Source organism: Pseudorasbora parva, chromosome 15, assembly GCF_024679245.1.
Source record: "Pseudorasbora parva isolate DD20220531a chromosome 15, ASM2467924v1, whole genome shotgun sequence".
Classification (NCBI taxonomy): domain Eukaryota; kingdom Metazoa; phylum Chordata; class Actinopteri; order Cypriniformes; family Gobionidae; genus Pseudorasbora; species Pseudorasbora parva.
The window spans coordinates 35542592-35560971 of NC_090186.1; the positions used below are offsets into that span (position 1 = coordinate 35542592).

Sequence of the window (18380 nt, forward strand, 5' to 3'; positions counted from 1 at the left end):
ATCATGAATCCAGCCGAACAATCAGAGCACATTTCAGAACTAAACAGTGTTACGAACAAGCATTAAAACCTATGTAAGCGATGTAAGTCAGTGGGTCCCGTCAACTTTTTGGTCGTGACATTCTTCAAAATATCTTCTTAAAAAGAAATTCATATAGGTTTGGAAAAACTTAAGTAAATAATGACATATTGTTATGTTTGTTTGTTTGTTTTTTGGGGGGGGGGGGTGAACTATCCCTTTAAGTGTCATGTTTATTTTTTACAAATTGTTCATTTTCTCCAGTAAAATTGTACAACCAAGCATAATTATTTAATGGCTGCATTGACATAGCAAACATAGAGCACGGTAGAGGTGCAAGATCTAAATCACAGATATAGGTCCTCGACCACAGCACATATATTTAGATCACATTTGGTGTTGTGGTAAATGTTCCATGTGTCAAGTCCTTAAACAACATAAATGCAACAGGGTCAAAGTCACTGGTTTAAGAGATTTATTTTCTTAAAGAGACAGAGCACACTCTGAAGATGTTTGCACATTTTTTTTTTACACAGGAATGAGCTTAGCTTATATTACAGTGAACCACTACGTCACCAAGATATGGGAGGTAAAGCCAAACAAACGAGAAGAAAAAACAAAATGCAGCCACATTTAGTGTTCTTGTGCAAAATGTAACAAAACATTAAATATAAATATGAGTATGCTTATGACACCACTAGAAAATTCATACAATTTGTGACCTCACAAATATGGCATGAACATAAAATGTCAAGGGCAGGAATGAAGAAAGACTTGGTCAGTTTTGTTTGTTCTCTGTAATACAGCACCATAAACAGCAGGGGAAGCCCTACTTCCATGTTTTCGGGAGAAAGTATATGTGGCTTTAAGAGGCGAATAGACCTGATTAAAGCTGCTGTAAGCATTTCTTCAACGCCATCAAATCAAATGCAAAACTTATTTTAGTTTCTGAACAAGTCACCTTTTCTTTCATTTTTTTCAGGTTAGTTTTTATTTTCACTACACTATTCACTTATGATGGAAAGAAGAACGTTCCTGGACAGCATTTCAAACATAGCTGTGTATTCAAAAATTCTTAGCAATATATATATATATATATATATATATATATATATATATATATATATATATATATATATATATATATATATATATATATATATATATATATATATAGTACCAGTCAAAAGTTCGGAAATATTACGTAGCTCAAAAAAAAAAAACGGTAATATTGTGAAATATTACAATTTATATATATTATTTATATATATTATATATGAAATATTTTAAAATATAATTAATTTCTGAATTTTCATAAGCCATCACTCCAGTCTTCAGCATCACATGATCCTTCAGAAATTATTATAATATGCTGATTTATTATCAATGTTGGAAACAGTTGTGCTGCTTAATATATATATATTTTTTATAACCTGTGATACTTTCTTTCAGGATTATTTGATTAATAAAAACCTTTACAAGAATAGCATTTATTTAAAATAGAAATCTTTTGTAACTATATTCACTACTGTTCAAAAGTTTGGGGTCAGTATTGTTTTTTCTTCTTCTTTATTTGAAAGAAATGAATATTGTTATTTAGCAAAGATGAGTTAAATTTATCAGATGTGACAGTAAAGATTTATATTCATAGGAATACATTACATTTTAAAGTATAAACAATTATTTTATATTGTATAATATTACACAATATTACTGTTTTTTGATGAACATAAGAGACTTCTTTCAAAAATATTAAAAGTATAAAACTTTTATATAATATTTCTCTCTCTTGGCTAACTAGCCATTTATGCTCTTTACAGAACCAGAAGAGTAAAAAAAAAAAAATCGGACACCTATTTCACTGATATCTGACTGTCAGGTATAGTGAAGACCTGTAGCCCTTTTAGAAAATGACTTACAGCAGCTGTTTTGACCTTTTTCATTTTTCCTACCCATTTTGAGCGTGTTTAGGCAGGGATTGAAGAAGTTTCCACACTACTTTTAGTCCTCTCTGTTCTTTTCGCATTCGCATTTCGCATTCAAAGGTCATTTATTTAACAACAGCAAAATCTCGTCACAAATATATGACGGGTGACATTTGGTGGAGGCCTCTCAATAACCCATCTGCCTTTACTGTGCGACTGGAGTGCGTGGCGTTGACGTCCCGACCTGTAGGTCTGCCCTATAGGTGTTCCTGGCCCCGGGCTAAATCAACAATGACTAATCACTGCTTGCGTTTATTCTGGGGTCAGCACATGGTTTCCATACTGACCAACAAATTAGTTTTTATCTCCAGCGATATTTCGCTTTGAGCATTATCTCATTGTTTGGGGGTATGCAGGGATGGTTCGTTTGCATGGCAAATAGTCATGCAAACAACAATCACCTCTCTCAAACACGATGCGCTCCGAAAAGAGGCGAGTCAGCATTCAGAGGCACCGCATCAAGCAGCGCCCTCAGGCACTTTCAAAGGAAGAACAACATTTCTTAAGGCTCTCGTGACAATCTGCAATGTTTGAACTTGCATGGAATGCTTGACATTTTTGGTCAACAGATGTGTAGATTAAGATCACAGTCTGTAATTAAACCTTTTAAAAACATTGTAGCTCTTACGAAAGCTCTTATTTTACTCTTATTACAGTGACTCCAAGGACAGTTGCTGTTTACGGCCCTTTTTTTTCAAATACAAAAAGCATTGCAGACTGTGTGTTAACAGGGAACTTGAAAACATACCACAAGCCGGTATTGACAGATTAAGGCCCAGTTTCACAAACAGGGTTTAGATTAAGCCTTAGTTCAATAAGGACATTTAAGACATTTTTATAAATGTGCCATTAAAAAAACACATTACTGGTGTGACAAAACAATGGCACTGGATATGATTTCCCAGTGCAAGTTGCGTTCAGTTAAAACAGCTCAAACATCAGTTTTAGTCTAGAACTAGATTAAACCTTGAGTGTGAACCCATGTCATAATAGTCTCCTTGAACTGAGCCAATTCCTGAGAAAAACTTTGACACTCAATTCATTCTTTTGGGCATTCGGGCATAGGGCTGGGTAAAAATGTTGATTTTCCAATTAATTACGATCTTAAATTTAAGCAGTTTTGATGTGGATACCTAATGTCCCAACATATCGGTTAATAAACGCATTTGTTCAGTGGCTGTGTAGTAAAGTATTTGCACCGTGCTTCCCATCCTACAAATGGCACTGTGTTCGCTAAAAGTAGCTACTCACTCTAAATCAACTCCCTGCAGCTGTATCTTCTGACACAGAAAAATGAAAGAAAAAAAATCACATTCGTAGTTCAGGTAGTTTCAATATCGTAGTTGCTGTTAAGTTCTTACGGGTCAGTTCTTTCAGCCAACCAAAAACATAGTGTGACCAGTATAGTGCGATTTAGAGCTCTGTATTCACAGGGTACCTGGCATGTGGGACTCTAAAATTTCCAAAGAAATCCTGGAAAGTTTCTGTTTGGTCTGGAAAGTTCTAAAAAAGCAGGAGCGGAGCAGAATCTTGTTGGAAAAAGTTTATCCCGTGCAGATCTCTAGCCTCATTCATAAAACAAATGACTCAAGTCGATTCATTATAATAGACGGAATCAAACACACATATGTGACCCTGGACCCCAAAACCAGTCATAAGTCACACGGGTATATTTGTGGCAATAGCCAACAGTACATTGTATGGGTCAAAATTATATTTAAAAAAAAATCATGTTCCATGAAGATATTTAGTAACTTTTCTACCATATCACAAATGTGTTATTAGTAATGCATTGCTAAGGTCATCATTTGAACTTTAAAGGAGTTTTTTTTAATATTTTGATTTATTTTGCACCCTCAGATTCCTGGTTTTCAAATAGGTGTATCTCTGCCAAATATTAACCTATTCTAATTTCCCAAAACATGAACCTTTTGCCTGGGTTTGTGGTCCAGGGTCACATATCGCGAACACCAGTATAGCCTGATTCGTGAAACAAATCATTCTAATTATTTTTGAGAATAGATTAAAAGACGAGTTCTAGTTTCAATTAGTCTAAAACATCCTTGCATCATTTAAAGCATTAGCCGAAAGATACTGAAATGCATAGGCCTTGCCAAATGCATCAGAATCTGAATAAATCGGATTGAAGTCTGGACTGAATTGAGAGTTAAGTAACCGAATTGGAAAATCTGTATCAATACCCAGCCCTACTCAGGCACAAAAATGGCGATTGAATTTAAGGAATGTCAATATGAAGAATTTAAGTTTAAAAGCACAGCATAAGACCATCCACCAAATGGGATAAATTCATTTGTTCTACCATAAGCACTCGGTATAAATGACATATTTAACACTACTTATATTAGGGTAAAAAACTAATTAATATTAGAAGAATCCTACAAATATAAATATATCTAAAAAAAATCTGATTGTTAGGCTTTAACATTATATATATATCATTTGTTTCAAATAAGAAATGGTGCCTGGGTAAGAATAAAATAAAATAAAAATCTTTCTGCAGCATCTAAAAACACAATATTAAGACGATCATGAGTAAAACACAGCTGCAAGTGCTTTACACTTTTCCGTAACACAAGCATTTTTGAAAAGAATGCACATAAAGGGAGTGTGTCTTTAAGATTCACCTGTTTGTTAAAGCGCTAACTGCAAAGATCCTATTCACACATATTCGGAAACACTAAAACACTGGCATTTACACTATATGTACAGCATCTACAAGTTTACAAACATACACACTCGTTTAAAGGCCATTGCGGCTGGTATTCTGGTTTACAGTTTTCTTTTTTTGGTGAGACAGGGAGATCGGTTAGGATAGTTTTAAAGGGGGAACCCGGTGAGGTCTTGAGCTGTAGTGCGGGCGGCCCGCCCGAGGGCAGGGAGAAGACCGAGTCTTCTTACTCTAGTGGGGTTTAGAAGCTAGCATATGGGTAATAATGTCTATGAGGTGGTCTAGGCCGTAGAGGTAGCCATCTTCCCTGTTACCCTCCATCCAGGTGGCCCTGTGGCTCAGCTCCTGCCCCTCCGGCAAAGGTGTGGTCTTCCCAAAGTCTATCATCCACACTTTTGCCTGCTCCCGTTTGTCATGGACGAATAATAGAGAACTGCCAATCACCTGAGCACGAGAGAGGGGAAGAGTTACACATGCACGACACTGGTACGCGATCAATATCAGTCTGTTCCTTGCGTGCCACGACCTTTAAATGTTTCATCACAAATACATTGGTAAACATGCCAAAACAGACACAAATATCCTGTCTCCATTATATTTGTGCAGCAAACATACGCTCGCTTATTGATCAGATGTACAAAATGTGTTTTTCCATCTAATAATGTGAATAAACAAGGCTCAGCATTTGCATAGCCTGTTCTACCTCTTTTTATTAAAACAAAGTTCTGACACTGGCGCTGCATGAAGTGTCTATTTGTCTTTAAAGTCGATTAAAAGAGGTTGTGTAATGCTTTGCATACAACCAAGCTCCTCTTCTGGCTTCAAGCATCCAGTGTAATCAGATCATTACTTCAGAGCTGGTCTTTACATAGATGCTATTGTGTATTATACATTTTGCACATTTCCACATGCCCCTATCACATGGGTGCGTAAAAGGTCGCATTTATTAATTCCTCTATGGTCGTAAGTGTAGCTAATGTGTCTTAAGATGATGAACAAAAGAGCGTCTGTTTACCTCGTGCGTTTTAAAAAACGGTGAAGTTTCCAAAGTGTCCCTGATCTCTTTCAGCCGGTTCAGATAGGAATGCTTTGGGAAAAGAGACAAAATGTAAGTAACAATAAATCTATCTACCCACAAATGTAGCATCACAAATACTTATTCAGTATATTGTTTGCATATATATAAAAAAAAAGCTATAATGTAATGAGAAAATACGCCTTTTCTCTTTAAATCGGTATATCATTTCCATCACTTTAAAGTTATGTAGTTTATTTTGTAAAAAAAAAAAAAAAATAGATGAATTAAGACATCTAGATATGTTTAATCCTATTTTTAAAGTTATTTAAATATGGCAACTCTTTACAATAATGTTCTATATTAACATTAATTAATTGCTATAGAGTTATATTGAAAATACATTTCCAGTATTTATTAATAATGGTTAATGTTCTATACATTCTAATACATTTTTAATAATACAATTTTTTAAATGAGTATTATTTAATGTAAGCAACAGACATTGGTTAAGAAAGAGCAATATTATTTATAAATTAACATGAACATAGAATAATAAATTGCAATAAAATGATGTTGTTCATTTATATTATACCTTAATCAAGTCTGGAAACATGACTATTTTAATGTTTTTGTAAAGAACATGCAAGGCAACCCTACATTTATTTGATAAAAAATATAATAATAAAAAGATTTATTTCTGTGATAAAGCTGCATTTTCATCAGCCATTGCTCCAGTCTTCAGTGTCAAAGAAAGAAAAAAAAATGACTGACCCCAAACATTTGTATGGTATTGCATATTAATACTAATGATTTCTATTTAAAATAAATACAATATGCAATCAATTGAGAAAAAAAAAAATACATTTAAAGGGTGAATTTTTTTATATCCCTGATTTCTTCAAGTATATATTTGGATACTAAACAGAGATTTAAACCAGCATTTTAAATGTCTCCTGAGTCAACATTTATTAGAATTATAGTGTCCTATAATCAGATCATACAGTACCACGCCCTGTTCTATTTCATATCAAAATAATTACATTCATTCAGCATTTAAATGGGGTTGTTAATTATACATTCAGTGTAGAAATAAGAGCACATTTATCGGACCATTCTCAGTACATTTATCAGATGAATCACATAGCATATTTGAATCAATATGCACATCAACTTTGAACGCTGTGGACAAACAAGGGTTCATTAATGGCTCCACAAGAAGCCAAGTTCTTTGGAACTGTTTGTTTATAAGGCTTAACTTCAAGGAAACACCCCTGTTACAACATGGGAATCCTGCCATGCATTATAACTTATTTGTTGTAGGTGCAAACATCCTATTAATATTTAAACCAGTGATGAATTTACAGTACAGATTACACAGTTGTGTGTCAACAACTGCATTATGCAAAGTGCTGTGTATTTGCAGGTGTATTTCTCTGTAATATAATCAAGCTTGTGTGCATCATAAAGAGTGGTTTTCCCCGACAGCAGGTGAGCTTTCGCTGGTTTCAAACATCTATATCTCTGAAGGAGCTGCACCACACAAAGGAAACCCTAAGGTTCATAAACCACCCTGGGGGATAAATGAGAGAGTTAAGCTCCAACTGTCACTCGCTTCCCCTCTGTGTGCCACAGGAGACTTTAAAACTGGCTTATGGCCCTAAAGCACATAAACACATGAGCACAGACTTACCAGGATGTTCTCGTTTCCTTTGACGAAGTCCTGGAAGGCCTCAGTCACTTGTTCTCGCGTCTTAGTCTTTTTAAAGTCCCTGTTTACTGTTCCGTCCTCATTCTGTCGAAGGGGAAGGGAAAATAAATTCATTGCGCCGGTTAAAAACACAGAAATATAAAATCACAAAGTCAATGCTGTTTCTACATTAGGACACGTTTCACCACGTTGATACATTTGTGCCAAAATTGACAAACTTTTTTGCAAAACAATATTTTAAAGTTTAAGTCCTGTTTTTGTCATGTACAATTGTGGTCTATACATGAAGAAAACATATCATGACCATATATGGAAACACAACAGAGTCAGTTCTTCATAATAGATTTTTACATTTTTGAAAAAAATAGCTTGTGCCTGTGCAAAACTCACCGCCACAATGACAGATTGTTCTAAATGGTTTGCTACTGCATTGCTATCCAGTTCCTAAGGTCCTCTGGGTGATTTTAAGTGTGTTGCTAGGGTGTTTTAGACAGTTGCTGGGGTATTACAGTGCAATTGCTAAGGTGTTCTGAGCGGTTTGTAGGGGGAGAACCTGCCCTTTGTGCTAATGGAAAGTGCCAAAGGAGAACCTATCCTTCCCCATTCATGCAGGACATCTGCAGAGCGCTCATTAACGAAGATTTGTTTTGGAAAATCATGACAGAGACCAAACATAAGCTTTCTAATCTCCTCGCGCTTGTCTTAATGCAATCACGGCTGCCTGGTTCGGCTTATTAGCTGACGGTTTTCAACTCTTTTGGACATTTTCCGTGAGGGTGTATTTACATTATTAGGACCGAGTGCTGTAGGCCGGAATTACAGAACTGAAATCATGTTGTGAGAGCTGCAGCCTGTCACTGACTGATGTTGAGCTCAAAGAACGTGCCACAAACAGGCTGTGTGTGTGACAGAAACATTCAGTCACAATCAACCTCTTGAAAAAGGCCAACCCTACCCCCTCACTGAGTATGAAGTTCGGCATAATTAAAACACGTGGGTTCAAGGCCACATGATTTCCCAGATAAAACAACAATGTGCTTCCAGGAATCCATTTTTATCAACTCATGATTAAAGTTAAGCTCAATCGACAGCTTTGTTGTGGCAAAATTTCATCTTGTCCCTATTTTTATATATATTTAAAAAATGCAAATATCAAGGTTGCAGTGAGAAACTAATGAATGGGGCCAGTTTTTGAAGGATTTCTAAGGAGAAATGGAAAGCTTATCATTTTATAAAAATACATATTTCAGTAATTCTCGTGTGAAAGCTTTTTGTATTATTTAACCTGTAAATTTGTTTAAATAATCAGTTTTACAGTAATTTTAGGAATTATAATGTTTCATTAATAAAGTAAAATATTATATAACTACATAAAGGTTAGTAAGCGATAATAATTCATGTGTGGAAGCTTGTGTATTATTTGAGCTGTAAAGTTGCTTTTTTCAGAAATTTTAAAGTCATTTTATGATGTATTGTTTTCAATGCAAATAAGTAAATAGCATGTCTATTATGTCTCTTGGCTATACTTTTAAACAGTGAGTATTTTAGCATTGTATCCTTTACTCACATTGTAACTGCCTCCCTCTAACCCAGATTTGTGCTTCTTCTTCCATTATGCTTTTTTGAATATTCCCTTTCATGTAATGTAGCTGTCTGTGAATTTAAAGGATCTGCAAAGTTGTAAAGCCGAAGTGCATGATAAATAAAGTTATTGTCTCTAAAAAGAAAGAATTGCCTCTGAACCGCCTAAAACAAATTGTCAGATATTCTAATCCCACTTTGTTGTGGCTACAATTCACTGGGTAACACATTTGCATAATGGGTCTAAATGGGATTTACAAAAAGCTTATCCCTTAAAAATGGGACAGTACCCAATTTCTATGGACCAACTTGCTACTCAGAATCATAACCTGTAAGTATGATTAATTGTTGATGCATATTTTTAATTGTCTAGCTATCCCCAGACCAATCTCAAATTAAAATTGAACATTGGTCTTGGGTGTCTGCTCTGTATTTTCTACTGCACAAGAGGTGTGATAAATGAGAAAATAACCAAAATAAATCTGTATGCAATTGGATAGTCCTTCAACCAATCAGACCACAAGAGGTGTGATCAACAAGCAACGACCCATTGTTTCTCTATCCGTCATCGCGTTTAACCCGCCAACAGCGTGCCAGGTGGATAAGTTTGCGATTGGTTGCGAAAAGTGTAACAGAAGCAGTAGAAATTAATGTGCAGGTTTTCAGACTGAGTTCACAACAATTTAACTTCAACCTTTCAGTTGATTGTGTGATGATGAAAACATGTCAAAGTTCCTTCAAAGCAACCTGCCCTTAGAGATTAGAATGGCTAATACCCTGACAGCGTTTAAGTCTCTGTTAAAAACTTTCCTCTTTTCACAAGCTTTCTGACTACTTTGACTGTTTTGCACTGTCTGTGGTGTTATGTTATCCCTTAACTTGACACTTTTAATTTATCACATCCCCCTTATTATCTGATACTGAGTTTGTTACTCTTTGTCTGGTTGCTGTATTATGTTACTGCCTAATTTGCTCTGCATTTATCTCTTTAGTTTGCTATTGTTCTGCCTATGATACTTTTCTAATTATTATTATTATTATTTTCATTTAACTGTTAATGCTATTTGATTTTATTACTGCTTCTGTCTTTATATTTTATTTGTAATTTTTGTTTAGTTTTCTTTGGATTTTTATCTGGCTTTTTGTAAAGCACTTTGGTTATTCGAGTGGCTGTTGTAAACGTGCTATATAAATAAATTGACTTATTGACCTCAAAGCTTTCTCACCTTTATGCCCTCGATACGGAAGCCTAACGTGGCGGTGGAACTGATAGTTTCCCTCCACTGCATGTAACGCGGCTTAGTGACCGCTTTCTGTTCGTTTTCCTTTTCTGTGGGAGCATTGGGATCCACCTCGATCATCTTCTGGTACATGTCAGCCCTCAAGCTAGGCTTCTTCCTGGCTTTCGTCAACTCCTCTTCCAGATACGTCCTGTAAGAGAGGGGGAAAAAAAATGACCCACTGGCTCAGTTTCTGTCATTTCACTTGTTGCTTGTGTTGCATCATCAATTCTATTCTGTTGAAATTTGTAGTGCATACTAAAGTGTACTTTATCTTATTAGCTAAAGGCATGATAGCTAAATATTTACTCTGACTTAATTCTCCAGCTTGACTTTTCTTGGAAAACACTTCTGTAGAAACTGAGAAGTGCATGAATGTGCGTGAATCTGAAAGTATTGCATTGTTTTGTTTGGACAGGCCAGCAAGGGTTCTGTTAATATCCTGACCATCTGGTTATCTCTATATTTGTCCATGGCCGCTGCCGTGATTCAGTCAGGCTTGCAACAGTCCCGGGGACAACAGAGATGAGAAAGTCGAGATGTGAGCGTAAGAAAAAAAGTGATGAGCGATGGCCGATGTGTATCAAGGTCTCCCTGCACCAGCCGCAAACAAGCACAGCTATCTTTCACTGGATTAGATGACACGGAGCTTCTGCGCTGCTTAATCTCTAGGGAGTGAGGTCCTTGAGTTCTCTGATGCTTGGAATGTATAACATCTGTACAAATAATGGGTCAATGGAACTATTCGTTTTAAAATAACATGCAAGATATTCAGCAGCGGACATGCTGTTGCATAAGTGGAAGATAAGAAAAGATGAAGATTCAGTTTTTGCAAGGAGGGCGTACTTTTTTTATTAGTGAATTATAGATGAATCTCTCTCTCTCTCTCTCTATTTCTTTTATATTATACACAAGAGACAAGAAATGTTTTTGATTTGAACTCTTTCAAACATAATAGAGGAATGTAAAAAAAACAATAGAGTAGCTTCTAAGCACAGTAAAGTATTATTTATTTATATACTATTATAAACTGGGCTCGTGTGTTTATATATACGCTTTTTTAATGTTCAGTTTTCATTTTTCAGTAATTATTAGTTTTATACATTTTAGTTTGTTTGAATCATTTTGTACTTATTTCAGTAAGTTACCAACGCAGCATTCAAATTTTCATGCAAGTTTTTGAAGTTTTTTATAATAGCTTTAGTTATAATTCAATATACTGTCTCTAAACTTACTTTTTATAGTTTAGATAAAATAAACAAAATTTGAATCACTTAAGTTTCAAGGTTATACAGTCAAAGAGCATTTCTGAGTGGTTGCTAAGACGTTGCTGGGCAGTTGCCAAGGTGTTCTGGGGAGGTGCTAAAGGTGTTGGGTAGATTTGTTTTTGTAAAGTAAAAGGTCAGATGAGGCAATGTAGCAGCATAGTGGTCAAATCTCAGAAACTGACCTGACGCCCATCTTGCAGTCCATGACACAGGGTAGGTCAAAGTCTGCCAGCAAGTCCTCCATCTGATTGTACCTCTCTCCATCCTTCTCTACATCTCCATGGTAGGCAGGAACATAGGGCTTAAGCACATCTCTCATTAGCCTATCGAGACATTGCTGCTCACACTCGCAGTGTTTCTTCAGGATGCGACCATTAGCTCCAGCCTTGAAATTGCCTGAGAGCAGAGAGAGACAAATGGCATAGCATTTCATTCTCAGCATTACCACAAGGGATATGTAGCGAGCATTAGCATGAACTGTTTTTCTTTTGTCGAAATCAAAGCAATTCACTATTTCAAATAAAATACGATTTCCCTCAATTTAAACCCTCAAGTTGTTCCAAACCTGTTTCTTTTTTTTTCAGCTGAATGCAAAGGAAATATTTTGAGGAATGTTGGAAACCAGAAAGTTGACTAGCCATTGACTTCCGTAGTATTTTTTTTTTTCCTGTCTGGTTACCAACACTCTTCAAAATATTTCCTTTGCGTTCAACAGAACAGTGTTCATGAAAGAAACTCGTACAGATTTGAAGGTTAAGAAAATGATGACAGAATTTTCATTTTTGGGTGAATTATCCCTTCAACTGGCTTTGATCTTTGAGACCTACCTGCATGGCCAGCCAGCTGGATCCAAGGGTACTTCTTCTTGAAGGACATCACAAATGGTGACCAGTGAACCATGTTCTTGATCTTCTTCCATGATTTATGCTGTTCAATGACAAAAAGAGAGCAAGATAAGTCCACATTTAAAGTCACCATACAAATCTAAATTGGCATTCTTGTTTTTTTTAATGGAATATTGCAGTATTTATTCTAAATAATTTATTTGTGCACTAAATGAATGTGCTCTCTTAATCTTTAATCAAAATAACTCTTCCTTCTTGGAATGACATCTCTTCCCTGATGACATGTTTACTAGCATGAGGCCGGGGAAACCTGTCACTCAAATGACATAGCAATAGCAAACCAAAATTATCCAAATCTTTCTCTATGGAAAAAGTCCCATCCTGCATTTTTTATTTATATTTTTTCTTGTTCAAGAAGCTTTATCACTCGGATACACCTCACAACAGGGAAGAAAAGACTATTAACCTCCCGTTTCATGTTGACTTTGTTTTAAAACTAAAACAGGATATTTTAAACAACATTTTCAGGCTCTTTTATAATTATAATATATTTTCAGTTTTAACAGAATTGTGTTTTTTGAGAGTGTAACAAAAAAGTTGGGACAATGTACAAACTGTGAATAAAAAGGAATGCAATAATTTACAAATCTCATAAACTTATTCACAATAGAATATAGATAACATATTAAATGTTGAAAGTGAGACATTTTGAAATGTCATGCCAAATATTGGTTCATTTTGGATTTCATGAGAGCTACACATTCCAAAAAAGTTGGGACAGGTAGCAATAAGAGACCAGAAATGTTAAGTGCACATATGGAACAGCTGGAGGACCAATTGGCAATGTATTAGGTCAATTGGCAACATGATTGGGTATAAAAAGAGCCTCTCAGAGTGCCAGTGTCTCTCAGAGGTCAAGATGGGCAGAGGATCACCAATTCCCCCAATGCTGCAGCGAAAAATAGTGGAGCAATATCAGAAAGGAGTTTCTCAGAGAAAAACTGCAAAGAGTTTGACGTTATCATCATCTACAGTGCATATTATCATCCAAAGATTCAGAGAATCTGGTACAATCTCTTTGCATAAGGGTCAAGGCCGGAAAACCATACTGGATGCCCGTGATCTTCAGGCCCTTAGACGGCACTGCATCACATACAGGAATGCTACTGTAATGGAAATCACAACATGGGCTTGAATACTTCCAGAAAACATTCTTGGGGAACACAATCCACCGTGCCATTCACCGTTTCTGGCTGAAACTCTATAAGTCAAAAAATAAGCCCTATCTAAACATGACCCAGAAGTACAGGCTTTTTTGGGGGGGCCAAGGCTCATTTAAAATGGACCGTGGCAACGTTGGAAACTGTTCTGTGGTCAGACAAATCAAAATTTGTAGTTCTTTTTGCGAAAATGGGACACCAAGTCATCTGGACTAAAGAGCACAAGGACAGTTGTTATCAACGTTCAGTTCAGAAGCTTGCATCTCTGATGGTATGGGGTTGCATGAGTGTGTGTGGCATGGGCAGCTTACACATCTGGAAAGGCACCATCAATGCTGAAAGGTATATCCAAGTTCTAGAACAACATATGCTCCCATCCAGATGTCGTCTCTTTCAGGGAAGACCTTGCATTTTCCAACATGACAATGCCAGACCACATACTTCATCAATAACAACATCATGGTAACAACAACGAAATGGCCAGCCTGCAGTCCAGCTCTTTCACCAGTAGAAAACATTTGGTGCATCATTAAGAGGAAGATGCAACAAAGAAGACTTTAGACCGTTGAGCAACTAGAAGCCTGTATTAGACAAGAATGGGACAATATTCCTATTCCTAAACTTGAGCAACTTGTCTCCTCAGTCCCCAGACGTTTGCAGACTGTTATAAAAAGAAGAGGGGATCCCACACAGTGGTAAACATGGCCTCGTCCCAACTTTTTTTAAATTGTGTTGAAATTTAAAATCTTAACAAATTTTTCCCTTAAAATTATACATTTTCTCAATTTTAACGTTTGATGTCATCTATGTTGTATTCTGAATAAAATATTGAAATTTGAAACTTCCACATAATTGCATTCTGTTTTTATTCACAATTTGTACAGTGAATCTTTTGATAATATTGTTAATATAGTTAATATTGTTAAAATTCTGAAATAAAACATGCCTGGAGGAATATGAGTAATTACTTGTATAATGAGATTTGGCAGGTGGGGCTCATTTCCCTACAACAAAACCCAGACTAGAACAATATGCAGGAAAATAAACAAACAGGTACTTTGCATGTATTTACATATACGTTTGCTGGCACTCCTACAGTGGTAAGTGCTGATATCATTGTTTACACAGCATAGCAAATTGCTTTTTGTAAAGGATTTATATATAAACATACATTCGGATATTGCACATAAATGGATAAGAAATGTGACTTTTTTTCAAGGTGAACCATTTCACCTGGAACCATTTCAAAATGTTCTTGCTCTATTTGGACATACTCACTCCCTGCAAAAGAGTCTTTTGAGAAGAGCTGCTCTGCTGAGCCATTACACTGTTATTCCACTTCACTACATGTCCTTGAGTGAGAACTCTTTAACTCTCCATGTTGGCATGGTAAACACATTCTTTATTCCGCTCTCAATGATAGATGAGGGGTTTCCTCGGGTGACCAGGGAAGCCTCTCTCCCCCCCAGCCCATTTTGAGCCAGCTCTCCCAGGACAAGCAGTTCATTGCTGGACGCACTATGACCACAAATCAGGCCCTTCCAAATCTAGAGAACCTGTCCAGCCAACAAACACAAGCCACAGAGTGCATTCAGAATCTGTTGAGAGGTGCTTTGTCATGCATTGAACGAGAAAAATGGGGTAAACTGTCAATAGATTCAACCATAAAATATCCCTTATTAAACCAAGGGTTATAAATCAGAATTACATTACAGTGATTTGGCAGTTGAGTTGAGTTGCTATGACATTATTAAAGGAAAACAAATCTGTTATTATTTATTCAGCTACATGTGGTTTCAAACCTTTATGACAGAGCATGGAATTCTTATATCCTGGCCTTTTTCTCAGTATAATGAAAGTGAATGTGCAGGTTGTAAAGCTCTAAAATGACAACAACAAAAAACACACTTATCTTTGAAAACCAAGTTATCCAAATATCTGCATTATATTTTTGGTCTTCTAAAGCCATATGATACCTTTATGATTCAAATTTAAAATGCCTCTATTATGGTATTTTAAAGGCTCCTAAATTTGTTTTGGAGGTCTCCTTCATCAGGTTTACATGCATCAAATGTCAAAAAACGCTTTCTCATTATATACATTGCACACCAACATCACGTTTTTCAGTTTTTCTCAAACGACTCGATGAACCAGTCTCTCTAAATCTCTTCTTTCCACAAGCCTACTGTGCTCTGATTGGCTAGATGGCCCAGTCTGTTTTGATTGGTCTACCGCATAAATCACATGTCAGAAACGAAACACCTATTGCCATGATTGAACTTCAGCTCCGGAGGCTTCCTCAATCCTCAGCAATTGTACACACTGTAAAGACAGTAACGATGGCGCTGATTTTACCATATCAATCCAAGCGTGAGTCAGATGATAAAACTTTGGAATAACTAGTTATTCAACCCAAACCTCCATCTCAAGGACGTCTTAAGCAGGACGTTTCTCCGTAAAACACTACTCAGTTTGAGGTACATTATGAGATGTTGCAACTGTAATTCCTCACCATCAGCATTAACAAGTGTATGTCCATCAACAAACCAATGTGTATATTTCTCATTTATTGTGGTCCGTGTGCACATAACTATTTTAATGACAGTGCATACGCTAGCCCAGCACTAACGTGAATGAGTGATGTAACATTAAAATTTTTCAAACAAATCTGGCTCCATGCTTTATCTTTACTCAAAGTAGTAAGAACGACAGACAATCTGCATGAATAGACACAGTTTGAGGTAATAGTGGGCACACATCTCCTTAGCTGAAGTATTTCAGTAAGACAGGGATAACATGAGTTAGCCAATTTTTAAGTTTGCCAAAGTTTAGGCAGGTTAGAGTCAATTCTTTTGGAAGACAATAACTTTATTTACCATACACTTTCGACTTAACAACTTTTCACATTTGACATTACACACTGCATGAAAGGGAATAGTTGAAAAACCATAATAGGGGCACTTTAAGCCATTTTTTACTGAAAATCTTCAGTATTACCTACAGTATAACTGCTGTGGATTAGACTGATTTTTTTTTAATTAAATAATTTAGATCAGTTTTGTGACGTGAATCAAATAATTAATTGAAAAGATTTGACTAAAGGAATGTTGAATGATTTGTTTACAAAGTGAATGTCAAGATTTTTATGGGTCCTGCACACTAGTCAAGGAGCGCTAAAAACGTATGTACGTAAGAACTCATCAGGTGTTTTATATCATCAATGAATGACGCGTTTGGTGGCGGTAAGCTGCATCACATGCAGAACTAAAATGGTGGCTACATAGAAATCTCTAGCTCTCGTCATAGTTTGTCTTGAAAAACCGAGATATTTGACGATCGTCGTAGGAAAAGTCACACTGCAGGATTGTGCACCAAATCTTCTGACACTGCCAGAATTTCGTCTTAGGTCAAATTTTATCGCAGCGGTCATTAATCGGCTGCCGGTGAACATGTCAAACTAACGATCAAAGACGTCAGATTTTAGCCTAGGATCAGAGGAATCTTTTAGGATTTGCTTAATTTGTCTCAGACGGCCAAATCGTGGGAATAATCGCAGTGTGCACCCGGCTTTAGTGAATACATTTTAATCTGTTGGCCTCATAAGGCTTTTATGATACTTTTATGGGGATTTTTCTCATTTTGGATTGGACACCTTAAGCCAAATTCACACTGCCCGATTTTAGCCCAGACAGATTTTGACTTGCCGATAGGTTTTGCGAAATGCAAAGGCAAATCGGTGCTTGTGCGCGTGAGTGACAATCACGCAGTGTGAATGATCAAAGACGCGATCATAGAGAATCGCAGACGAGTCTAACTGTGAAATGAGTTCTGACTGAAAATTACACCGGCGATGACCGACAGCCAATGAAAGAGTGAGTTTGCGCACCGGAGAGATAGTTGCCGGCGATTATTCCTCCTGTATTGTCATGCAGTGTGAACCCCTCTGTCGCCGATCCATCGTGCAGTGTGAACACAGCAGTGACCTGACGAGTTTGAAAATCGTGCAGTCTGAACCAGGCCTAAAGGGTTAGCTTGCCCAAAAATAAAATTTATGTCATTAATGACTCACCCTAATGTTGTTCCTTACCCGTAAGACCTCAGTTCATCTTCAGAACACAGTTTAAGATATTTTATATTTAGTCTGAGAGCGTATGCAAGTGTAGTCATACTATAGTGTCCATATACAGAAAGGGAATTAAAAACATCATCACAGTAGTCCATCTGTGACATCAATTAGTTCATTAGAATCTCTTGAAGCTACGGAAATACATTTTGGTCCAAAAATAACAAAAGCTATGACTTTATTCAGCATTGTCTTCTCTTCCGCGTTTATTTTCAAACCTCAAATAAAGATTCAAACGGTCATGAATCAGCTTATTAATTCATGATTTGTAAATATATATATATATATATATATATATATATATATATATATATATATATATATATATATATATATATATATATATATAAAATATCTTTGTGTTCCGAAGAAGTCTTACGGGTGTGGAACGACATTAGGGTGACATCAATTTCATTTGTGGGCATATGCACAAGAGTATGGCCAGTATGAAACAACATGAGGGTAAGTAAATGAAGACAGAATTTTCATTTTTGCATGAGCTAATTCTGTAAGCTTGACATTTCTCCCTGTAAGCCTATGCCAAAAAGGTCTGATTTCATTTAGTCTAAAAAGAGGCCCATAAAAGGTATAAACCATCATCTGACAACAGCGAGAGTTTTATCTGTCACATGAAGGTTGTCCTGT

At 36.2% G+C, this 18380-nt stretch overlaps 1 protein-coding gene across 2 annotated transcripts in view; it reads right to left on the reverse strand.

Moving 5' to 3' along the window:
- Nucleotides 1-1309: 1309 nt before the first annotated feature.
- The window catches only part of itpkb (inositol-trisphosphate 3-kinase B), a 37403-nt gene continuing 20332 nt past the window's right edge, over nt 1310-18380 (reverse strand). For both annotated transcript variants that reach the window (XM_067417904.1, XM_067417905.1), the window contains exons 3-8: nt 12375-12474; nt 11730-11943; nt 10226-10430; nt 7401-7502; nt 5708-5779; nt 1310-5136 (exon numbers count right to left, since the gene is read on the reverse strand). In XM_067417904.1, the coding sequence (XP_067274005.1) occupies nt 4924-5136; nt 5708-5779; nt 7401-7502; nt 10226-10430; nt 11730-11943; nt 12375-12474 (906 nt within the window). In that variant the 3' untranslated portion in view covers nt 1310-4923. The remainder of the gene's footprint in view (nt 5137-5707; nt 5780-7400; nt 7503-10225; nt 10431-11729; nt 11944-12374; nt 12475-18380) is intronic.